Source organism: Vanacampus margaritifer, chromosome 10 (assembly GCF_051991255.1).
Source record: "Vanacampus margaritifer isolate UIUO_Vmar chromosome 10, RoL_Vmar_1.0, whole genome shotgun sequence".
Classification (NCBI taxonomy): domain Eukaryota; kingdom Metazoa; phylum Chordata; class Actinopteri; order Syngnathiformes; family Syngnathidae; genus Vanacampus; species Vanacampus margaritifer.
Genome location: NC_135441.1, coordinates 14,800,463 through 14,826,846, shown reverse-complemented (window position 1 = coordinate 14,826,846; position 26,384 = coordinate 14,800,463). Strand labels below are relative to the sequence as shown.

General features: G+C 38.8%; 1 protein-coding gene and 1 long non-coding RNA gene across 2 annotated transcripts; one reads left to right on the top strand and one right to left on the bottom strand.

Moving 5' to 3' along the window:
• Position 1: 1 nt before the first annotated feature.
• Positions 2–26,384, bottom strand: slc43a1a (solute carrier family 43 member 1a). The gene is made up of 15 exons (XM_077578311.1): positions 26,145–26,384; positions 20,763–20,923; positions 18,981–19,173; positions 17,506–17,561; positions 16,013–16,089; positions 5,374–5,466; positions 5,075–5,208; positions 4,668–4,795; positions 4,429–4,575; positions 4,308–4,343; positions 4,101–4,227; positions 3,889–4,018; positions 3,720–3,793; positions 3,495–3,618; positions 2–2,374 (listed from the first exon to the last, which is right to left on the bottom strand). The coding sequence occupies exons 2-15, from the start codon at positions 20,914–20,916 to the stop codon at positions 2,177–2,179; spliced, it is 1,671 nt and encodes a 556-aa protein (XP_077434437.1). The 5' UTR covers positions 20,917–20,923; positions 26,145–26,384; the 3' UTR covers positions 2–2,176.
• Positions 5,905–22,165, top strand: LOC144059321 (uncharacterized). The gene is made up of 3 exons (XR_013295631.1): positions 5,905–5,991; positions 9,624–9,751; positions 22,067–22,165. It is a non-coding gene; the product is annotated as an uncharacterized LOC144059321 (long non-coding RNA).

The window sequence follows — 26,384 nt, the reverse complement described above, 5'->3', positions numbered from 1 at the left end:
GTCTTATTTCATCCATTTATTTATGAAATGCACAAGCTGGTTAAAATGATTGTTACGTAGAGGATTAGTTACTTCAAGCAGGATTATATTAGCAAAAGTGTTTGATTTATGATATATACAAAGTATAGGACGTCAGAGGTATTGATTAAATGTCATGTGCAAAACCAGCCTTCCCCGATTTAGACCAGATAACACGCATTTTATTACTTTGATAATGTCAGATTTAACATTCCGAAAGTTGACATACTGAAAGAATGATAAATCGACACCATTGACACTTTACAAGTTACATACCCGCGTGTGTAATTTTACTTCTTCGTGCATTTTTACACATACGAGTGCAGTAACTTTAACCACTTCTATTGACTTTACGGTCCCGAATATGTTGGATTTAGTATGGCAGAGTTTTGTTCTTCAAGTCAGCGAAATACACAATGCATGTATTGCATATATTTAGAAAAGGAAAGTAAATGCGTCACATCTAAAAGCAGCAAAACTCAACATGTAAGGACACTGAAATGCATTGAGTCAAAAACAAATCATTGTTTACAAAGTGATTGCGTAAGTCCAAACTAATGATGCAGTGTACAATGTTACAGCAGACTTGAGTGATCGTAACAATCGAATTTGATCAAACTACACTAAGTGAAGCACAGCAAACATCTTCTAGCCAATACATAAAGGGCACATACCATATATGGTAAAGAGAATATTTCACGAAACACTCAAAACTATTTACAGAAAGTCAATTATTTTTGGCTGGATTGTTATTCGCGAATCAACACGACATGACAAAAACAACATGGAGCAAAGCATATGCAGGCAATCATCTTGGCACGCTACAAAACATTTGCTGGCCCAACAAATGCTTCCCTTTTGAATTCTACTGCAACTATAGTATAAAAACACACTTTAAATACATATTTTATGCACACTATCATTTCTGTGCATAAAGCAGTACAAAGTGTTAACATCAACACATACTGTGTTTCATTTGAATAATCAGTCTACGCTTCCTATAGTTAAATCAGCCCCACTTTGAGTAATGTATGTTTTTTATTTGTTTTGGGGAATTCATATTTTTTACTGTTAAAGGCAAAGTCAACCCATATAACAATAATATGTTGAATGGGCCTCAATATGGCATTTTGATTAATATTGTGTTTGTGGAATATGAGTTCAACTGCAAAATCCAACCATTTTCATCCATCTCGGGGCGGCCATTTTGCTACTTGCTGTCGACTGAAAATGACATCGCAGTTGAACAGGGATCAGGTAATGACCAATCACGGGTCATCTGTTTTTTGAAGCTGCTCCGTGATTGGTTGTTACCTTTTCAGTCGACAGGAAATGGCAAAATGGCCGCCTGAGATGGATATTGGGACATTTTGCTGCTTAACTCATATTCCACAAACATAATATTGATCGTAATGCACTGTTTAGACAAGTGGGGGCCCATACAACATATTGTAAAGAAATGTTTTGGATTAACTTCAACCTTTTTAGGTGGACAGATGGTGCTATAGAGAGACAGTACAAAATAATGAAATGGAGGAGGTAGATATGGCATCTCTACAACCAGGCCTAGCTGCAGAGTTAAATGCTGATCATGTTTCCTAACTTCGGGACATTTATGAATCAGATCTCAGTGGAAACAGCATGCTTAATAATAATAATAATAATAATAATGTACTAAAAACTTCACAATACTGAGAAAGGAACATTTCTATTTTCCAAGCTGCTCTTTGGTGTTAGCGAGGATTGCAATGATTCGTCTTTGAAAACTCCATTCAAGTTTTTCAAGTACCGTGATATCCGCAGTGTAACGCCGTGGCCACACCAGAGCGGACGTGTGCGTTGTTGAGTCGAACCCGTGTATGGCTTTGGACCGCGCTCGTTTGGCTCTGTGACAACATCAACCCCAATAAATAACAACAACAAATGATGGTGACACCGTCGCCGCCCACCTCACACCACAGCGTGAACGCGGCTTACACTCTCAGTCAATGCAAAGCTCGGGCGGGCGAACCTTGGGGCCCGGGTGGGGTTCCTATCTTAAATTTATGATATGGTTTACAATGAGCCAAAAAACATTGGACATATTGCTGCTTATTATGAAGGCACGTACAAAAATAAATCCTCTAATTCCTCAAATCCTTGCTTCTGTTGGTGGCGTTTAAGCCTCGACGGCCGCCTGGCCGTTGCCGTGGTGCTTGTAACCGTTGGCCTCGGCGTGGTTGAGCGCTTGCATCTCTTGGCCCGTGGCCCTCTTGTCCCGGGCCTCTTTTTCCTTTATCAGGGATCTGCGGTGGAAAAACAGGTAACCAGGCAACAGGAAGCCGGCCAATGAGAGGATCAGCAGGCCCACGTTGATCTGATTGGATAAAATAAATGTTTGTGTTAGTGCCGTGTTTCCCAACCTTTATTGAGCCAACATTAGAAAATATCTCACGGCACGCAACAAATCCAAACAAAGATGTATAAAACAAAATGATACATTATGTACCTTTTTCCACATAGTGCTTAATGCGCACTTCGCTTATTAGAGTTACACCAAAATGGCAGCAGCATCCAATACGTACACATTCATGTTCTTTGACCTTTCCTCTTCCCTTTTTGGACTTCTTTTCCTGCCTTTTTGCCAAATTTCTGATATTTTTATGGAAATACGGCAATGTTCTGTCTCTTCCTATTTTGGACATTTCATGGCAATTTTTTTAAAACTTTTTTTTGTTGTCAATTTCCTGTCTTGGCAATTTTGTGGACATTTTATGGTAAATTTGGAAGCTTGCTTTTGGTTTACGACATTTTTATGCTTACTTTTTGAACATATTTTCTTATCTGTTCTTAAATAAAATTTCTAACCTTTTTTGGGCCAATTTTGTGAACATTTTATGGTAATTTTGGTGTTTCTTTTGTTTTTAGACATTTTATGTATACCTTTTTTTTTTACATTTTCTTTTCTGACTTTATTTAATTCTCTGACATTTTTGGACATTTTATGGTCTTTTTTTTTTTTTTTTTTTTTTTTTACATTTTTAGGTATTTTTTTAAACATTTCATCTAACTTCCGTCTCCCCTTTTCTAACAACTAAAAAATTTTACAATTTTGAGTATTTTTATTTTTTATTTAATTATATATTTTAATTTTAAATCATTCATTCATTTCAATAATTTTACATCTAAAAATTAAAGATATTGTATATATATATATATATATATATACACTTTTTTTTTTAAAGAGATCCACAGCGAGCCACAGGAGAGGGATTAAAGAGCCAGACGTGGCTCCAGAGCTGCAGGTTGCAGACCCCTGACCTAGTGGAAGAGTATTTATTTGTCCTGGCTGTCATTATACATTGAAGGAAGTCGACAAGTTCAGTGCTGCGCATCTACTTTTTTTTAACCCCAAAGGCAATTAATTGCACTTTGTCAGTTAAAAAAAATTAATAATAATCTTAATCCTTAGGCCCGAAAGTTAAACATGTCCTCACCCAGTGGGGGTTTCCTTTAAGGGGGCCGACCATGGCGATGAAGAGTGGCTGCTGGAGCAAGGCGACCACAGCGCTAATCATGGACTGGAGGCCTGTCAGTGTGCCGAAATGGTTGGACGGGTAGCTAATGGTGGCAGAAACAATGGATGGTTACCGAAAGCTAAAAAAAAAAGATAATATGCTCAGCACCTGCTAGGAAAAGCAAGTGAGGAAGAAGCAACTCACACAGCAGCGTAGAGGCCTCCGCAGCAGGAATGGATGAAGCCTCGGACCATCGTGTGAAGGATGAAGGTCAGGATCTAGCAGACACGTGAGAAAAAGCGTAAACATCGGCGGCTGACTCCCGACACGCAGGTGTGAGCGTTGTTGTGTTTGTTTGACGTGTCTGCGCCACCTGTAGCGGCAGGGAGTCGATGAGGGAGCAGCAGCCGAAAGCGATGAGCAGCAGGTTGGTGAGGATGAAGGCCCTCATGACGTTGGTCAACTTCTGGATCGTGCGGTCTCGCTTGGTCCCGGTGGTCTGGCTGAGGGGGCACGGGCGGGCAGGCGTGTTAGAACCACCAATGTAGTCATTATCCATGACTGCGTATCCCCAAAATCCACTACCTCTTTTCACTTCCTGGCTTGTCCTCTTCACACTCCCTCATCTTCCAGTCCATGATGTAACCAATCAAAGGACACGTGACGAGGCACAACAGCTGCAGGGTGCCAAAGATGGATGAGTAGAAGCTCACTGAAAGAGAGCGCAGAAAGTCATATCGTTAACCAAAATGAGGGCTTTATGTGGTGTGTCTTGATTTTGCAGCTGCTCACCTTTCTCCGCACTCTCAATCAGCAACTCTTCTGATGCTGTAATGTAAAAAAAAGAAAAAAAGGGGGGGCGGGGGGTCAGTATAGTGGTCTTCTGACAGTGTGAAGGCACAGCGACACTCACGATGTTCTTCGCCGTGCGTCACCATGAACTCGAGCATCTTGTTCATGGCGCCCATGAAGAAGATGATTCTCAGCTGGGACATCCCCATTGTGACCAGACTCCACAGGAAGATGGGGGAGAAGACCGAGCGGCGGAAGGGAATAGTGTCTTGAGAAAGGAAAAGGACACTTTTTTTAAATTTTAAACAGCAAAGCAAGTTAATTCACAAGCCACTATTTTTGCGTCACATGTTGACCTACTGGGCCCAACGTTGCCTCCATTGGGAAGTTTCTCCGTGGAGTGTTGGATGTCACCATTTTTTTCCCTCAGGTTCTCTCCAACAACTTTCTGGTCCGATGACGGCAACACTTGCATTGTGAGGATCTTACTGTCACCCACAAAAACAAAACAATGTTGGGGTTAATTATCGTCATATTTGGTAGAGATGGGAAAATGAAGCCTCATGAAGCACTTTTTTTTTTTTTTACTCCTCTAGATGGTGCTCTTGGTTCAAATATAAAGGCTAGTGCAATGAAAATGTATTACATTTCCACTGCCTTTTTAAACCAATAGTGCCATCTAGAGGAGTCAAAAAATATCACAAGTGCTTCATGAGGCTTCATTTTCCCATCACTAATTGGAGCATCACATAATGCACTACACTAACCTGTAATCAACTTCTTCGGGCGTTGGGAAACCTTCCTTGGGCCAGTTGAGGAAGCAGTTAACAAAGACAAACCCAGCGAGACCCGCCCAGGACCACATGATCACCTCGAAGGACACGCCTGCATCATAGATCAGCTGGAGGGTTTAAAAAAAAAAAAAATCACATCTGGGATTTCGTTTGCTCAAGTACATGAATTTGATCAAATTGTTACATTTACCTTCAAGGCTCTTCTAGACAGTCAATAACAACATCAAGTCACACCATCATCATTACTTGGATGTTAGTTATTAAAAAGTTACCTTGACTCCAGGGAAGGTGACAGCAGATGAGGCATACGAGCCAATCATTAGAGACATGACAGTAGAGCTCAGGGCAGCAAACATATTAGGCAGCTGGTAACACAGAAGAATGATGGATCAAACAAATGCTCGGTCATATCAATAAGAAACACATTCTAGATCAACACAACTTTTCCTGGATATCAAAAGACAAAAGTATAGAATAAATTATCAAACAAAATAATCAGAAATTCTGCATTTTTCTTTCCATCTGTCACTACATTTCTTGTTCTTTGTCTTTTCAAATTATTTCGTTATGATAGACGACGATCTAATATTCAAGTCGTCAACTATCATTTGTTGTTTTGTTTTTTCACCTGAATTACATGATGTTGTCCTAAAGAAATTGTCAAATAAATGAACATTTTAAAAGTAAAAAATAAAAATCTAACTAACGTTCTCTTTCCTTCTTTTGTTCTTTTTTCCCCCTGTTCATCTTTGCGTAATTTTGACCAGCAGGGGGCAGGCATGTTCTGTCTTTCGTTCTGTTTCGTTTGCTTTGGCGCCTGCATTTTTCATAGGAGTCAGCCAGACCACACAATTCCATTGCAGTACAGTCGGTGTGCACTCATTGACACTGTGAGTATGTCAGTCATTTTAACACTTAACATTCTGTGTCATGAGGACAAAAAGCCGCAGACTTCTGACCTGACTGGACGCTGACCTCGTATAACCGAGTCAGACTAATCTATACCTCCACTCATGTTGCCGTTTCTACACATTCTCCCTAACTGCGGATTAAAAACGCTGATGAACTTCGGCGGGAAAAAGGGGCTGGCACCAGGCACTGAGACATCGCACATCAGGTTGACCTGTTTACAGTAATAAGCAGCTTAGCCTACATGACAAAGCCTCTATTGTAGCGCGGACACACTCACTTTAATTACAAGTTCTCAGTGGGCCAATGACGATTATGAGATCACATGTGGCGGATTGTAGGCATGCTGCCCCACAAACCCACTATTCTCTCGTACTAATTACCTCCATGAAAAACCTTGAGTGGGGGTTCCCAACGCTAGCATCTGCGAACTCCCTTCCTTATACAAGTGGGGTCTAGAAGTGTTGTGATTTAAAACTACTCTGAAAAAAACAGAATGGAAATGCTAGAAATTTGAAAAAGGGCCCATGTTTTTACGCTTAGAGGTGGTGGATTTTGAACCGTAACAAATTTTGGCGATGGTAACAGGTTTTGCGAATTAGCGCTGGCAGGACCGGATACACGTCGCACGTTTTGACCGGATATTACGTGCGTTTGTAGTCCTAAAGCAATGTCGGACGATAAAGTAAGATATGTTTGGGGACGACGATGAAACATAAATCTTTTGGAATTAATTAAAGAAGTGAATATGAATGCTATTTTAGATAGAAAACAGCAAAGAAACGGTACGGTACGGTTTATCAAGAATTGCAAAAGGAAACTCATACGACGCCATCTTTGTATTTTTTTATTTTATTGAACAAACAATACAAAACAGCCAGGGGAAGACAAATACACAGAAAAATAAACTTATACAAAAATATATTATAAAGCTCACATAAAAATAAAGTTTTACTTGCTTTCTTGTTTGTGGAATGTCCAATAGACTTAAAATAGTGTTTGACTTCATTTTCAAACATAAAAAAATTAGGTCTCTGGTTAATGTATCGACATTCGTGTTAGTGCCATTTAGCCAATATTAGAACAAGATTGATTATATAAAACTTTTCGTTTACTTCTAAATGGATAATAATTGAAGCCAAACAGTATATTTTCAAAGCAGAGAGAAAGCTACGGTTCTATAATAATGAAAACATAATTAGAAATATCTTTCCATACGACGTCATCGCACGGCACAGTCGCTTCCTGGTCTTCTTCTTCTTCTTTTAAATTACTGGTGGATCACATCTCTATGATGTATACTGCCACCTACAGCGGCGGAGTCCCCTCTCAATATTCGCAAAAGAAGAACAGATGGAAACGGGCACAAGTCGCATGTCCGTTTTGCGCATTTTCTGTAAATTTGCTTGAAAAATTCGAAACTATTGGATGGAAACCTGACTACTAGTGTCACAGGCGAGTTAAAACATGGCGGGCTACACCCTGGACCGGTAATAGCTGGCCAACCACAGTCTACAGTACTCATCTTCTCTACACTACTCGTCATCATTTTTGACTTTTACTGGTTGAATAAATCGGCCGGGCCCTCCTTAATACTGTTAAAAGCAAAAGTAAGTAAGAGCAGACACGGAGAGTCAGAAGGCTTTCCAGGAACTTCACAGTACTAAAAAGCCTATAGACATGTGAAAATGTCGATGTTTTCCAAGTGAGTGTGTTCTTGTCTGCTGTCTGACGATGACCTTGGGAGCAAGAGTGAGAGCTGACACAATGATGATGATGATGGTGGGCAAACAGGAAATTTAAAGCTTTCCTGAGGATGTTGGCGGGACAGAGAACACCCGTCCTCATTCATGGCTTCTGAGAAAGAAGGCCGCAAGCAGTTCAGTGCTGCACTGTATTATCACATTTTCAAATTTATCGAAGGTGGGCGAAAGTCCCAGCAGCACACAGGGACGTTTGTGTCTTTAACTAATGTTAAAGCACACTTATTCCAGCTATGTGAGGTTTAACATCTTACTGATGTCTGCAGCAAGATAAAGTGTGTCTGCGCTCATCCGGTACATTCATGTCCGGCCGGGGAAGAGAAGTCAGTCCCAAATGGAGAGTTGGCTGCTCACTTGTCACCTAAAATCATCTCAGGTTTTGCTCCTGGTGGGCTCACTCACCTGAGGCTTGTACGACCCTTGCAGTGACTTTAATCACCACTAATCACTCATGACAGCGGGCCAAATTTGAGGTTTAATTATGCAACTCTGGATTGCAAGGGGAAGTGGAATTGAGTGGAAAAAAAGGGGGGCTCGTATTAGTAGTAATTAAGGATGAAAGGAGTGTAAATGAGAAAGGACGGAAATAACCCCATAAAGAGGAGACTCCCCTTAAGGATAAACAATCCTAATATGGATCAGCGCAATTGTGGATCAAAGTTAATCATTTAGCCTTTGGTTCGTACATGGGTTACTACGGGTTGGCACAGAGTAATCCTAGATTGTTACGAATTCTCTTGATTGTGCTGCAACGAGGAGGGATGATTTTGATTCACACAATGATAGCTGTGGGACAGCTAGCTTCTTCTTTAACTCATTCACTGCCATTGAACGGCTATAGACGTCAAAAATTCATTTGAACTATTTCTATTAGTTTAACATTTTTTCCCCACTTTTATTAACAAGAGTATGAAAACCTAAAACAAAATATTGTACATTTAGAACAGATATAACATTTGTGATTAATCATGAGTTAACTAGTGAAGTCATGCGATTAATTATGATTAAAAAATTTAATCGCCTGACGCCCCTAATTTTTAATAATCTTTTCTTCTTTTTTTAAAAAAAAGAAAAGATTATTAAAAATAAGGGGCATACATTTTTTCGTAATTAATCGCATGACTTCACTAGTTAACTCACAATTAATCACACATTTTATGTCTATTCTAAATGTACAATACATTTTTTTCTAGGCTTTCATACTCTTGTTAACAAAAGTGGGAAAAAATGTTAAACTAATAGAAATAGTTCAAATTAATTTTTGCCATGACATCTATAGCCGTCAATGGCAGTGAATGAGTTAATGGCAGTTAATAAATTGGTATATCTGCCTTGTCAGAGCCAGCCATGAACCTCACTGTACATCGCTCCTGAGAAAGTACAGAAAATTGAAAAATATGCTATTTATTGTAATGTAGAAAAAAAAATCCTAAATCCATGTCTTAATCCGTTTCTTGGTTAATAATAGCAAAGTATCATAGTGGGAATTTTTTGATATGACAGCTGCAGCTCTTCTCCTACAGCTCTCAGTGGGAAACACCAAATGTCAGCTGATTACTGCTGACCATGTTGAACAACTATCACCCGTACCTCGACCTCCTCCAGCTGCTCCACATGTGTATTAAAAAGCTGAGATGATTGTTGCTCGATCACGTCGCCTTCTAATAACAACATGAGTCTTTTCAACTTCCTTTGGAGTTGACCCTGTGTGACTTAACAGAGGCTCCTCCGTGCTCCCCTGTTGCGTTTTTTTCTTACTATTTGCTGAGCGCTGGGAATAGTGACAGGTCTCGTAATACAGTAAAAGAACATGTTTTGTTTTGTTTTTCCACTGGTGTGTGATCCAACAGGCCCCTGGAGGGAATTCCCAAGACTCGGCGCACGAGAGGCCTGTCTTCATTCCTGCAGCGCCGATGTGAAGCGTAAAAAAGCCAAACCAAGCGTGATCATTATTAAGATGGGAGGGCACACCTGAAAGGTATGCTGGATGGGTGTGTGCTTCTGCTAATGGTTTGGCGGGAAAGTGTTGTCTCTGAGTGAAGTAACCTCGACCTTGTTTGAACTTTAACAAATAAGTCATTGGGCTGTGTTTTTGTTTTTACAAATATTTGATTCACTTTAGGTAAGCAGACAGAATTACGAGGTACATGTTTAAAAACTATGAGAATTAATTAATTATCATAATTAATTAATTAATAATATAATTAATTAATTAATATAAAATTAATAAAAACAATGCCACCAATTAATTCAAATTTATTGGTACGATTTAAAATAAAAAAATAAAATAAAAAAATAGGGGCTTGCGTAGTTCAAAGTGCATGATTTTGACCCCACCGCTTGCACAAATAACGTAATTGCAAACAGCTGTCTTTTTACAAAAGCAAACTCAGGCCCCGTCCACACGAAAGTCAGTTTCAATGTATCCTCACAAGGCATATACAATACAGCCGTTAAACGTCCTCAGCGTCTTCTTTACGACATACGCAAGTCTGAACAAAGCTGGCCTTGCTTCCGTCTGGACGGGGCCTTAGTGTTACCAAATTTGTGAATTGACATTTAGCAACTTTTTCAACCATCAAGTAATTCATCTTTGCCAAGTTAATGCTGGCAAAAATAGTTGTTTCAAAGCTTGTTTGACATCAGGAGAATTGAAGCAAATCCCACAATGGAAAATAACAAAACACTAATGTTTTGAGTGCCATTTGTCATTTTATGAAGGGGAAAATGTTGATTAAAATTGTAAATCATATTTTATGTAGAAAAAAACCTGGAGATTTTATTTTAAGGTTATATCTTCCAGCCCTACCGGCACCATATGTCCTTGCGTGTATTTTAGCGCCACTGCTAACATTAGCTCTAGCTCATTCACTCCCAGCCATTTTCACTGAAGCAATCCCCTTCGCTCCCGACTGTTTTAATGGATTTTGCCTGATTTTGCAAGGCCCACAGAATATTGTGTTCTATTGCTATAAAAACATGGAACCTACCAAAAGAAAGATTAGTCTCTTATTTCATCAGGGAAAAAAAGTATGTTTGTATGAGTTTCCGTTTTGCAGCAATTAGCATTAGAATATAGAGTCCTCAAGTTTCGTCTGAGTTACGTCCCTACGCTGGCGATATAAGCCGAATTTCTACATAAATCGGATTTCCCCTTAAAAGTCAATATTTACATCGAAATACTTTGAACAGTAATGGAAAAAAAAACACATTCGCACGACCCGGAAGACGCCGGAACCAATATTTTGTGTTTCCGCACGGACATTCATTGCTGACGGACGGCAGCGCAGAGCTAATTCAAGCTTAAACACGGGAATGTGACGCGCCTGATGGCAAGCCGACCGGCTGATGGACGTCCGTTGCTGGACGTAACAAAAACACAACTTTAAATAACTTAAAAATGACGTGATTACTGTGGGAAATTAACGAAAAAGATGGTGCTACGTACGAGTCACGGGCGCCGTAAAGACGAAACGACATAGGTCGCGTGTGACGTAGCTCGAGCACTCCTCGTACAGCTACGTTTCATCATTATTCACAAACCTGTTTAAAACACTGGTGAAAAGAGCTTTATGCAACATGGTCCTGATTGATTTATTTTACTCTGCTGCCACCTGCTGGCTGTTTTTTTGTAATAACTACCATTGCTTTAAACTACCTCTTCAGGTCAGAGGCTGCATCAAAGCCTTCTGTATGCTCTAGCATAAAAAAAAACAACAAAAAAAAAACCATTAAAAGAACATATAAATACGTTTTTGGGACCATGGCACTAATTAAAATAGAATGTTTTTATACATTTTTGGGAGCAAATGAGTTAAAAGCCAAAAAGAGAATTTCAGCACCACTGCTAATGTTAGCCGCAAATGCCACATGCAAGATGACTGGCTAGTGTGTCAGTTTGCAGTTAATTAAACAGGTGTGTTTTAAGTTGTGATTTGAGTGAGCGTCTCTTCCAGCTATTGTTCTGACACAGTGAACTTGGTGCCAGCAATTATACTTAGCCATATGTGGCAAATCAGGGAGAAAACAGGTGACAATTGCACTCAGCTGTCAAACTTCGTGGGTGTGACTGCGCTGGTATATCATTAGCGTTATATAATTTGTGAATGCGTCAGAGCGTTTTTAATTAACAATTAACAACGCTATCAGCGGATGACGCTCATTCTTTGAGGATTCGACCCAGAGTGTTTTATCGTCACTGCTAACATAAGCTTTTTGCTTTATGTCGATATTAACAGGCTATAGTGGGTAATAATATTTCGTTTTGATATATTAAGCAGCTATCATGTGACAAAGTGAAGCTGATGTATTTCCCAATGTGGTAAAAGTGAAGCAAAGATCAAGTAAGAAGGAATTTCCCTGCCAACGGGACCTGAAAGATCTCGTTCGAGGAAAGCAAACTTGTTCTTTGGGCGAGATGCCTCCAATCAGGATGTGACGTGAGCCTCCAACTCTTCCGAACAACAATAGCAACACTGTGGATGTCGTTCAGTTCTGGAAGGTGGGGCGGGGAAGACTCAATCGGAGGTCAAATGGGGACAACTATGTGTAGCCGGATTCCGAATCATCTCTTTTGGCCAAATATTTTGAAAACACAAGGTATGTGTCTACGGTAGTTTGAGTCACTTTATTATTGCAGCAACCAGCAACTAACAAAATCAAGAGTTAAGACGAAATATGCAAAAAAAAATGTTTGCAATAATATTTTCTATGCTGATCTACTAGTCTAAACGTGGTATTCAGATTAATATTGGGTTTGTGGAATATGAATTAAGCAGCAAAAATCCACCCATGTCAGGAGCGGCCATTTTGCCAAACTGAAAATGACATCACAGTTGCTCAGGTCGCAGGTCATCACCAATCATGGCTCAGCTTGTGAATGTCATATGACCAAGCTCAGAAAACAGGTGAGCGAATATATTATACAGTATATCATATAAATAAAGGGAAAACATGAAAATGGCAAAAACAAAGGCAATACTAGAGTGTGGAACACCTTGGCGCCATCTTGGTATATGTGTAGTATCAAGATTTTGGCATTGGTTTTAAAGACTTTTAATTCTCACTCAAAGTTTATGTTAAAACTGGAGAATGTTTTATTATTCCTTGACCTTGAAGCTTTAAAAGAGCAGAATCGATCTTATAATTTTGATGGAGCGTAGTGTATCCATCAATCACTTTAGTATGCAATGATATTGGTATCCTATCATGTTAGCTCGTTTATGCTAACATTAGCTTTCAGTGTAGTGGACGATGCTTGTAGGCCTATATAAACGACCTAAAACATCAAGAAAACCTTTATTTCTACACATGAGGATTTGATAACGACATAGATGCTAGCCTGTTTTTTTACTTCCAACTTTAACTAGAAGATCTTATTAGCTATTATTTGCTCACCACTTTGGCTAAGTGAATAATTAATGAACAGCACACAAATATGCAATTTAAAAAGATGTGCCCTCTAACTATAGTATCTGTATCTGTTTGCTTACATGTTAATATTGTGGAAGCCTGATTTTTTTTTAATTTCACAACAAGTTTCAGTGGAATATTTTGAAAATAATATTGTTATGGCTAAACACTGACAACAGATGTTTATGAAACTAGACGGTGTGCCAGCTTTTGGACTACATGAATATTACAGCAATTTCAGTGGTTTGCGTAATGTTCAGTGCCTATGCTTACTCATCTGCCAATATTCATCTTTGACTCGCTTTTTTAGTTTAGTGTCCATTTTATGTGTACTGAAACATGAGGCCACATTACACAACCACATGTATCAAGAGCGAATTGATTAGTTGCAGACTGACGCGCAAAACAGAGAGAAAGAGGAAGGGTAGGAGTCACGGGGCTAAGGGAGGAAAAAATGTGGCCTTGACCGTTTGAAATAGAGGTGAGTGGGCCGAGAGCTGGCGGGCAGAGGGTGTGTGGCTGAGCGAGCGCCGCTATTGGTGGAAGGGAGGGGATGGAAACGTACGCTGCTGCGGGGACAGTACAAACCCAAATACTTGCCAGGCCACGGGCGGGAGGCGCAGCAACAATAAAATGCGCTAGCAGCTGACACATCACACGCCAGAACACGTGTTTGATGTAAATGTAAACACAGCACACACTGTTGCCTCAGCTGAGGCAAACAGAGGCTGCGGCCACGCTAGCTACCAAAACCTTCCTGATAAAAAGAGCACATGGCTGATTTTCTCAGCGCAGCCATTATGCAACGCCGACACTTGAGGCTGTGGCGGGTTTAACACAAGCAGCTGTCAAAAAGTACATTTTAGCGCCTCATTGCCAAGATCGGCAGGCGCTTGACTTTGAACACGTGTGCCATTGAAAGCAAAGCATGATTTTTTTTGTTTGTGTGCGTTTGTGTCCTTTAGGACACTTGTGTTGACTTTGGCACCGCTAAACATAACACTAAATATTTGGAATGCAATGCATGGTGGACACTGAGGAGCAGCACAACTGTATCATATATATATATATATCACATTATATATTATTTATAATTTACTAAAGTGACCTCAAACCTGGGGTAGTTAAACGAAAGCTAGTGTGCCTAAAATGCTAACGTTTGCTGTGTTGTAATCAGTTCCAGCCCCCCAAAGACCCCCATTTTTTTCGTTATATGTTTTTAATAATAATAAAAAAAAGTGAAGTATTATAAATCAAATATAGGAGGACACTGTTGCGTTCTTTTTTTGTGCTTCACTCAAGCAGTGGAGTATTTGGAGTTTGCTAGTGATTAAAATTTTGGCTCACAACACAAAGCAAAAAATCGATCAAGCGACTTCTCGTATTAAAAAAAAACACAAAGGTGAGTCATGTCGCAGACACTCTAGCATTTCAAAGTTACCACAGTCTAACCTAACTTTTGATAACAAGTTATAACTTACTTACAAAATTTTCTTAACAGTAATATATTCTACAGTATATATCCACACTAGTCTAAACAAGGTATTCTGATTACTCTTGCATTTGTGGAATATGAAATAAGCAGCAAACCGTTTTTTATCCAAATCAGTCGTCGGCCATTTTGCCACTTGCTGTTGACTGAAAATGACATCACAGTTGTTCAGGGCTCAGCTAATAGCCAATCACAGCTCACCTGTGTACTTTGTTTGGTCATGTGACGTTGGCAAGCTGAGCCATGATTGGCTATTACCTAAGCCCTCAGCAACAATGTCATTTTCAGTTGGAAGCAAGTGGCAAAATGGCCACCCCCTAAGATGGATAAAAATGGGTGGATTTTGCTACTTACGGGTAGTTCCTATTCCACAAGCACAATATTAATCATGATGCTGTGTTTAGACAAGTGGGGCCAAAATATTATTGTAAGGAAAGCTTTTAAGGTTGGCTTCCCCTTTACCTCATTCACTGCCATTGACGTTTATAACTGTCAAAAAATCATTTTTATCTATTTCTATTAGTTTTGCATTTTTTTTCTACTTTTGTTAACAAGAGTATGAAAACCTATATTTTTTTTATTGTACATTTAGAACAGATATAAAATTTGTGCTTAATTAGGAATTAACTATTGAAGTCATGCGATTAATTACGATTAAAAATGGTAATCGCCTGACGCCCCTAATTTTTAATAATCTTTTCTTAATTTTTTTTTTTAAAAGATTAGTAAAAATTGGAAAGCAATAATTACAATTACATTTTTTTTTTAAAGAAAAGATTATTAAAAATTAGGGGTGTCATGTGATTAAGATTTTTAATCGTAATTAATTGCATGAGTTCACTAATTAACTAAAAGTGGAAAAAATGTTAAACTAATAGAAATAGTTCAAATGAATTTCTGACTTCTATAGCCGTCAATGGCAGTGAATGAGTGAATCACAAATTTTATCTTTTCTAAATGTACAATATTTTTTTTTCTAGGTTTTCATACTCTTGTTAACAAAAGTGGAAAAAAATGTTAAACTAATAGAAATATTTCAAAAGAATTTTTGACGTCTATAGCCGTCAATAGCAGTGAATGAGTTAATCACAATTTTTATGTTCTAAATGTACAAAAAAAAATTCTAGGTTTTCATACTCTTGTTAACAAAAGTGGAAACAAATGTTAAACTAATAGAAATAGTTCAAAATAATTTTTGACGTCTATAGCCGTCAATGGCAGTGAATGAGTTAAGTCTGCTTACGTCACGACTTCCTGTGTATATTCGTCATCAAGATTCTACTCTTAAATTCGCATGAGCATTTATTCTGTTGATTTGTCAGCTCTGCGTCTTACCGTGAGCGACGTGAATGTCAGGCAGATGCCCCCGAAGCCGTTCATGGACAAAGCCAGGAAAATGAGGGCCGACAGTGCTGTAAGGAAAGAGTTAAAGGCCAAAACTGTCATCACATTTTTTTGGCAGATGCTACTGGAATGGCCACAGAAGGCTCTCATTTCACTGTGTTTAGTATGTGTGTGTTTATTTGCAACTGGAGTCTCATGCTTCTTTGCCAAAACACCATGTAACACCGTGACTACCCTCATAGTAAGCTGCTGGGAACACGTTCAACAGGACATAACCTGCGTGATGAACTTCATACCAGATTTGTATCAAAGTGTATGCCTAAAACGTGTAGTACTTTGGTTTTAGTGTGCAGTTTGCATGACAATGAAAGGTTTTCTTTTCTTTTTCTTTCTTTTTTTTCTGGAGATGAAAGGTTTTCTTAATACACAAAGACTTGTGAATTCCGATGATGGGTGAGGAAAAATATTATAAACGCTACAAACTAAAACCACAGTAATGAAGACAGTAAATGAGCATTATTATCTTGGTGAAGGCAGATTTTTTTTATACACCGCTTGTGTTTGGTCTCATTGGAATGAAGTGACCTGCGGGCGTGGTCATGATTCCAAGTTCCGCACATTTAGAAAGCAGCCGATGCTGTGTTGGTGACAGAAAAACGATGACATCATGGCATCACACGCCCGTCTTTTTTTGTTATGGTTCCAGCCAGCGATCCGCATGTGATCACTTTTCCGTCTGATACTTTGGCACTGTTATACATTATTAACATTTTTAATTCTCTATTTCATATATTAACCATGTTGAAATGTTTTATAGATGTGAAGTAGGTAAAATTGTGTTGAACTCAGTATAATTTGACCTTAACCTAAGCTGGTACACATTGTTTGGTCTAGAAGTTCCTTCTCAGTGTTCTGTGCGAAAACACATTCTGGTCGAGAGAGAGAGCGTGCACTCCTACAACTATACTACATTAGGAGCTGTCGAGTTCAACTTGTTTGTGAGATTTTGTTATGGGAAGAAGTACGAGAGGTGCCCTGAAAGTATATTTTGTCTAGAGATGAATACAGCTGCAGTCTGTGTACGAAAATAATATTATGTAACATATTGAGTGAGAACCAATCTGTTCTACTCATTCTTAGTAGGAGGAGAAGGGGCGTTTTACTTCCAAAACTCGATACTATAAAAAGTCCTCTCTCCAAAAGGAGGGGGCACATGGGCACTCTTTAATTCCACCTTTTACGTGATGTTGAGTATTGCTGCGACCGGAGAATTCTCTGTTTAATAAATCATCCTTGCAAGGAGTTTTTCTTACAAGAAATCTGTCTTCAAGTTTTTGGAACACGCAAAAGAGGACAAATAATTAGCCTCTTTCAGCACTCATCCCCTTCCACTTTAAATCCCAACACAATTGTGAGAGCAACACGTGACAAGGGCTGAAGGTTATTGCACGCGTGTGTAGTTGTGTGTGTGTTTGCGCACTCACTTGGCGGGTCGTAGGCGGATACGGCCATCATGATGCAGGACAAAGCGAAACACGAGCTGTAACCAGAGAAAGTACGTTGAAAGCTCCAGCATGTGACGTCATCTCATTTCAAATGTGTGTCAGAGACGTCTTACTCATCTGTGTGTGATGCTAATGTGCCTATTGTGCAACATGGCCTCATGTGAATGAGGAAAAGTGGACCATATCTGCTTAAAAATTGCATTTCTCAAACTTGTATGTATTTATTTATTTTATTTTATTTATTTTTTATTTTTTGGGTGTAAATTTCCTCAATCGACAGGTTCTCTGCAACATTTTGTTAAACACACACCCAAGTCACACACTCGTGCCCCACCTCCATTCATTGACTCACAAAAGAGTCCCTCCTCCCACTTGGGGAATGCGACCGGTCTGCTTTTTACTATTTCAGGTAGTCATAAAGAATCAAATACTTTCACTCAATCTTTCCTTCAGCCAACATCCACCTGGCTGCTGACTCACAAATAAAGCATGCAGAAACATTGCAGTCACAGCCAAGAAATCGTTTATTATCATTGTAGTATCTACATTTTTATGTACTTTGGTGATTAACTGATTGTTTAGACCAGTAGTTCTCAAATTTGGGTCAGCAACACCTCCAAGGTTGGTAAAATAATTTGCAATAAAAAAAAAAAAAGGTGCATACCTACTTGTGGGGACCGGCGCTCCAATTAAAAAATTATTAAACCAATGATCCTTCTTAACTCATTCACTACCATTGACGGCTATAAACGTCAAAAAATCATTTTAACTATTTCTATTAGTTTAACATTTTTTGTTAACAAGAGTATGAAAACCTAGAATTTTTTTATTGAACATTTAGAAAATATAGAATTTGTGATTAATTGTGAGTAAACTAGTGAAGTCATGCGATTAATTACAATTAAAAATATTTTTTAAAATCATAATTAATCGCATAACTTCAATAGTTAACTCACGATTAATCACAAATTTTATATCTGTTCTAAATGTACAATAAAAAAAATCAGTTTTCATATTCTTGTTAACTAAAGTAGAAAAAAAATTTAAACTAATAGAAATAGTTAAAATTATTTTTTTGCGTTTATTACCGTCAATGGCAGTAAATGAGTTAATTAAAAGCAATTCTTTCGGTAATTCCGCTCATGCTGTCTGTTTTCTAGTGGGAATTAAACTCACTAGTGGCTGTTTTGAAAAATAGTTACTAGAGCGGTCAGAGAAGTCGTTAAATATACTATAGCAACCCAAAAAAAGTTGGCAACACTGCTTTCGTTAGCTAGCTTCTCTCTGTTAGCAGCCATATTGAATTTTAAAAGGGTCATGCTTTTTTCACTGCAGTTTTTTCCCCTTTTAGACCATGGAATTAATGAATTTGCATTAGCGCTAAAAGAAACATCAGGATCCCTTTGCCGCACCCTTACACAATGTTTTGCGAAAAATGACTTCCGAGGCATTACCTGCCCACCAGGCGAATGGGGCGCGGCCCAAATTTGTCCATCAGGATCCCGAGGGGCAAAGTGGTGGCGCTGAGCAGGAAGCAGCCGATAGTGAAGCCCAGATTCAACATCTCTTCTTGGTCCACGCAGCTGAGCCACTCGTCCACATCGCCGTCCGACGAGTTGCCCAAAGACACCACCAACGAATCGTTTTCTGTGGATGTCACGCAGTTGAAGCGCGTGTCAACAAAATCACAAAAACTAATCATGTACTGTAGGTCACACTAGGATATTAAATGAATAGCAGCTTAAAGTTGTACGCCAAATCAATCACTTTCATGTTTCACAATAACCATTACACAGTACGTAGCCCTTTACATGTGAAGTTAACACATTTCGGTAATTTAAACACCTCACTACAGTATATACTAGGGGTGTGCCAAAAAAATCGATTCTCGTAAGAATTGTGATTCTCATTAAGTACGATTCAGAATCGATTTTAAATGTCCCCAAATCAATTTTATTTCATTTATTTTATACTGTCTTCCCTTTGTTTATGTGTGCCTTTATTGGGAGCGCTGTTCATGTTGTACCCGATTTGGCCACTTAGGAGCAGTGTGGTTCCACGCGGTCTTATTCACTGTTAAGTTGTAGCCACATTAGAGAGTAGAAGGAAAAAGTCACCATCAAGTTATTCCAATAAAAGTTTTTTTTTGTAGCGTGGAGCCGTTCTTTTGAGTGATAAAAGGGCCGCGAGTAGCGCGCTAATTAGCATTGGCGAGTCAGACTGGAGTAGATTATTACGATTCTTTGAACATCTATAAATTGAAGCAAAAATCAGCCAATCAAATCATTTTGAATCAAAAATCCTTCTTAATCGAAAAAGTTTTTTTTTTCATGAATTGTAAACTGCCACATTAATGATGGAAAAAGTTTGTTTTCTCGTGTAGTCTCAAAAATTGTACATTTGAATAGGGGTGTGTAGACTTTTTTCTGTTACTTACAATCCTTCCAGAGTTTTTTGGGGGAATGAAGTTGACAAGATAAAAATATTGTTTTGTGGTTAAAATTACTGCTGTCGCCTTCGAATATTTTTTGAATCAATTATTCTATTGATTATTCTTTCAATTAATCAGGTACGATTTTATTTCCATGTGTATTACAATTTTTTTGTCCCAATTACTGTTTATTAACCAATTCTTGTGGTTTATTATTTATTGGTTAGTGATTTTTAAAAGTCACACGAGCAGGATTAACATTACACTCACCAACCTTTTTTGAAATTGATTGAGTTACTAGCCATTGTATTTTAAAGTAAAAGGAGATGCTTGCAAATGTCATATTTTGATAAAACACAAAAGACAATCTATCTGCTTTCATGAAGTCCTGCACAAGTCAGATAATAGTTACTGTTGAGATTTAGACAATTTTAACTTAAATAATGGCTCTAAATGATTACCGCATTAAAATAGTTGTTGAGCAATTTGATAATCGACTTAATTGTGGATTAATTTTGACACCTCTCGAAATGTTCAACGTCTACAGTATTACGTCTGAAAAAAATATGACAAGGGTTCATTAGAATGATATGTAATTATGATGCCGTTCTATTTTCAGATGAAAATTCATCTTGTGTGGTTATTCTCGACACCCACATGAGTTGCAGTACTTGATAAAACTTCTCTAAAAATGCAATACATTATAATTGCCTCAAAGTATTAAACCAGTGACAGTTTTTTTTTAGACCCAACTTTAATGCTAAGTATCGTAAATAGCGACACAAAGTACATCAGTGGGGCCCACCTGAGCAAAGGTGCGAGTAGAAACCCTCTCGCTTCAGCATGATGAGCAGCGAGCCCCAACCCAAGAGCACGGCCGAGCACAGCAGGTTCTCAATCACCGCTGTCACCGCCATCCACCAGCGCCTCCTGTAGGCCTGGAGGAGAGAGGGAGCCATCGCTAATCTGCGACAGAGAAGAAAAACATTAATGACATATACTCTCCAAACACATTTCAACTTAGGGATTTGATTTAAGAGGCAGCCATTAGAATAATGAATTTCTTTTCGTTTACATATCCGGAATGACAAGAGGTGCTAGCCACCAGCTAGCTTGCAAGCTAACAGGCTGAAAGTCATGTGCAGTTCTGTGTAAAGTATTTGGAAACAAGTCCCTCAATCCACTTTACTCAGTCTTTAAATGATTGCTCTATGAATTTATTTCATTATGAGAGGAGGACATGAGGAGTGAAGACGAACAATGCTGTTACCCTTTATTTCTAAAAATAATTGATCAACATTCCAAAAGTAGAGAACATCCTGATGCAGATGTGCGTCTTATAAGTGGTTAGTGAAATCGTTGGTGTATATTCATTACAAGGGGTGTGCAAAAAAATCGATTCAGTACGATTGAGAATCGATTTTAATTGTTCCAAAATCCATTTTATTTAAATTATTTTTTATTGTCTTGCCTTTGCCTGTGTGTGCCTTTATTGGGAGCGCTGTTCATGTTGTACCCGATTTGGCCACTAAGGGGCAGTGTTGTTCCACGCGGTCTAATACACTGTTAAGTTGTAGCCACATTAGAGAGTTGAAGGAAAAAGTCACGATCAAGTTATTTCAATAAAAGTTCTTTTGAGTGATAAAAGTGCCGCGAGTAGCGCGCTAATTAGCATTAGCGAGTCAGACTGGAGTAGATCATTACGATTCCTTGCACATCTATAAATTGAAGGAAAAATCATTGTCAATCAAATCATTTTGAATCAAAAATATTTCTTAATCGAAAATTGATTCGGAATCGAATGGCACACCCAAAAATCAGAATTGAATCGATTCCCACCCTTAATATTCATATATTTGTTTTTGTGATATATTAATTTAGCTTTAAGTTAACCATCTTGGTATTTTCCCTTCACAATTTTATGTATATGGTTATGTAGACATTGTAACAGTTTGACATTCCACTCTCTACAAATGAAAAAGGCGCCCATTTACTATTCCAAGTATTACTTTACATGATAACATTTTTTCCACCCTTTCCCTAACGAGGCCCCCACATGCTGAGTGATTGTTTTTGTCCCAGTTTGACACTGTCTCTTTTCTAATGCAGGGAAGTCACGCTTGCACGAAAAAGGCGCCGCCGCGAGGACGAGTGACGTCGACCCAGCATCGCCTTACCACACAGCACGGACGGGCCAGAATTGAGAGGTGTTGCACATACACACACATAAATATAAACGCACACTGTGACAGATGACGTTGCGGAACAAACAATATCAGGTGGCTGAGAGGGAACGCACGCACATTTCTGCACACTCAGGACAGGTCACCCCAACCGGGAACATACAGTAAACGACCAATACAGTCATGACCACCCTGACACACACTCGCTCGCACTTTGTCACTCACACAAGGATAGAAAACATTTCAAGAGGAAACATGAGTCCAAATATAACCAACTATTTCGTTTGGTGTTGATCAAGATGTTGTGGGTGGGAACACAGGGAAGGAATTCTAGTGAAGGGCAAATGTGAGGAGCCGGGGTTTGAGTTTTTTGAAGTCCTCCGTTGACCAAACTACACAGCTCACAAATTTTAACTAATTGTTTCTAATGGGTACGGTGATCAATTGACATACAGTACAAGTGCCCCAATTTGGGATTTTGTTGGGAGTGGATCAAATGGCGTTGGTTCCCCACGCAAGGCGCTAATAGTACAGATTGGTGTGCGTGTGCCACCATAAGCGATCATGAGGCGAGTGTGTAATGTGATTATTCACAGTCCAGCAGGCTGCGACTGTGCTGAAAAGAGAGTTCCAAAAGGGGGAGCGGTTGTTTTGTAAGTGACACCCCCCCCACACACACACACACACACCCCCGTCCTACTACTAGCCTACACAAACACTTGGCAGCTGACATCAAGATATTAGTATCTTCTTAAATCCACCTATGGAATGTCAATCAGCATAAGAGAATCACTCCTTTTTCATTACTGTGCCTACCCCCCCCCCAAAAAAAACCCCCGAAAACAAATACAGAACATTTGAACTCATTCACTGCCATTGACGACTATAGACGTCAAACATTCATGTGAACTATTTCTATTAGTTTAACAATTTTTCATTTAATTGCATTTTTTATGAAAACCTTTTTTTATATTGTACATTAATAACAGATATAAAATTATCATGCGATTATGATTAAACGCCCCTTATTTATTTAGTTATTTATTTAAATTAGGCCCGTGAGGCGATTACATTTTTTTAATTGTAATTAATCCCATGACTTCACTAGTTAACTAACGATTAATCACAAATTTTATATCTGTTCTAAATTAACAATAAAAAAAAAATCTAAGTTTTCATACTCTTGTTAGCAAAAGTGAAAATGCAAAAATTTTTGACATCTGTAGCCGTCACTGGCAGTGAATGAGTTAAAGAAATACCTATTTATGTCAATATAGCATTTTCTTTAAAATTGCATGAAATTAATAGCAATTGTCTATTTTTTCTAAATTCTGATTTCTACCGATATCTTGAAATAAGGCCTGGTATTGGCCCGATACCTGCTACAGGAACTTAACCATCTCTATTAATGTCATTGATAAATGAATGATTCATTGATCTTGTGTCACTCCAGATGATTCTGATTAATAATGAACCGTCAATGATGTACACACAAAACGCTAATTACTGGTAACTGTAATGACGTGTTTATTTTCAAATCCTGGTTTAAATGTCCCAAAAGTTTTTTTCACTTGAACATGACCATTTGACTACATTTCTTCGAGGGGAAATATCAATGAATTGATTAATTGCTCTCTTTTAAATGTATTTCATAGGATAAGCGAATCCTAATGGATAAAACAAAGCATTACTAAATGAAGCTTCTCAATGCACTTCAACATAGTTCATTGGCACCAACATACCACAACATCATGGTGGCAAAGCACCGCATGAAGCTCCTCAACTCACTCTTACACGTCCCAAGGCTCCAGGTTGTATGTTTATGAGGAGCCAAATGCCTAATTTGTGACCCCGCCCCCAGATAAAATAGTTTACAGTAACACCAGACAGCTATGTATAATTTATTGTAATGGTATAGATGCTGTACATTAGATTGAATGAAATTCCAGATCCCTGGGAACTTCCAGCATTACGCAGACGCTGCATGTTACGCACTGCTAAATTGGGAACACAACACAGTACAAACATGTATTATGTATTATTATTATTATGTATGTGTGTGTAATGGGGAGTGGGTATCAAGGCCCTCTTGTGATGCGTTTAGAATCAACACACAGTTTGAAACAGCAAAAAGGTTTAGGTTGGCACAGCGCTGTGAAGTGGGCGTGTGTGAGCGGGAGGGAGGCACGCCATATTAGGAAGCTGCTTCCTGAAATACATGCGCTCTGCCAACCAACTGAATGATGCAATGTTACATAGATAGATAGATAGATAGATAGATAGATAGATAGATAGATAGATAGATAGATCTAATAATTGATGCCCCCCCCATTAAAAGGTTTATAATTTCCCATCGATGCCACAATTAAGCGGTTGTCTGAATGAAGCTCCTCAACTCACTTCAACATATCGTTCCTATAGGCACCAAGATGCTACAGGATGCTGTCAAAGCACTACTTTTGTCCAAACAAAGCTCAAAAACCTGCTTGTTATTTCGCACCATGATTCCACAAGATGACAGCAAAGCAATACTAAAACAAGACAAAACAAAAAACGATATTTGGGTGGCCACTGTGTCTGTTTTCATGGAGTAAATGAGTAAAAGTAAAAATTGGCTGAAAAATAAATATTTGTGTAAAGTACAGACACCTGAGTAATGTAACAAAGTAATTTACTTTGCGTCACTGTCCAAGGGCCATGACTTCCATACCGTGAGTTTGAGGTTACGTGAGGACTTAATGCTACAAATATTGTGTAGCTAGTTTTTGGCATGGTACACTAGCTACTGCATTTTATTGTTAGTTATGATGCTGGTACAAGGAGAGACATTTTTTTAGGGTTATTTGGTGTCAAATGTTTGAGAATGTGTACAATATTGTCATGTTATGATTATTCTATTATCTTACAACGATGACACACGTAACTCTCCCTTTCCAGTCGTTTTGTTGGTGCTCCCATTCGGATTTTCTCCACTGGGATGTTTCTGACCTCGACCACTCATGTTTGTGGACCCAAAACAGCAAAGTCAATTTTTTTCCAGAGAAAATAAACGCGGGCGTCCAGCGTCAGCAACAGTTGTTCTGGCTAAACAGCTGTTTCTCCGCGGGTCCGGCCTCCGTGGTTACCGGTTACCGTGTCCGACAAGGCGGCCCCCTAAGACCCGTCCCGGCACCATTCTGCTGGCACGTTCACGTGCAGGCACCGGGCTCGTAAAATATGCAACACGCGAAGCAACCCTGGCGCTATATATAGAGAAAGCCTAGACTTACTAATTTCCTCCCAAAAATACACATACATGGCAGAACCACTGGTGAGTCACTTCAAGAAGAAAGCCAAAGTGTCAACACCAAACTTGCGAGTTCGTCATATCGGTACCTTAACGTGAATAAGTAATTTGAATGCGTCTGCAACACATTCATTCATTTAAATTAGATGTAAAAACAAAACAAAAACATTTGGTTTAATGGAGCATCATGTAAATTTTTCGTTTAGCCAGTTCAGGAACGTTATTTCCCCAAGCTTAATTTCAGGATTCTACACTTTACGCGAAGGCAGTGAAGGCAACAAAAGAAAAAAAATAAGATAAACGCGTCTGCGACCACCCTTTTGCTTCCTTATGAGTAGAAATCAAGTAACCAATATATGTGGGTACTGTAAAAAATATTTAGTCGTAATGTTTATAGTTCATTTCCATAGTGAATACAAATGTTTAAAATGTACTGTAAAGTACAGCCGAGTTTTTCCAATGACATTTTCCCCCTCCCTCATGGTCACTTCCTAAACATAACAAGCAACTTCATCCTCTTTGTTTTTCCTTCCTCCTCGCCAACTCTTGACAAGTTCATTTCCCCCTATTTCAAATATGTGAATTATTTAACACTAAATTGTGGGTGAAGTTAGTGCTGTAAACGCCACGTGTGGCGAAATGCAGCCGGTTGGTCCAGTTGCGTTCATGGCGCCACTGAACACACAGTGGCTCACAGATAGGGGAAAAAACGACTTACTTTAGTTGTGTAGCTTGTTCCCTGAGAAAAAAATGTTGTGAAGTTGAGTCGTTTAAGACTTTGTTCTGCTTAGTTTTAATAATCAAAAAATGCTATGCTTATAAAGATTGCCTGACTCTCCCAGCAAGTAAAAAAAAAAGTTACATCAATAAGTTTCCTACGCATCTGCCTCCTTTCTTTCCTGTCTTAATTCCAGAGAGAGTCCACGCTTCTTTTGTCTTGTTGGTTTCATTTCTAGCG

Coding starts and splice junctions, on each gene's coding strand:
- slc43a1a (XM_077578311.1), bottom strand. CDS start 20,916: ATGGCTCCCTCTCTCCTCCAGGCCTACAGGAGGCGCTGGTGGATGGCG. Junction 5,209..5,373: donor TCACCTTCCCTGGAGTCAAG/GTAACTTTTTAA, acceptor TAAACCCTCCAG/CTGATCTATGATGCAGGCGT. Junction 2,375..3,494: donor TTAAAGGAAACCCCCACTGG/GTGAGGACATGT, acceptor TTATCCAATCAG/ATCAACGTGGGCCTGCTGAT.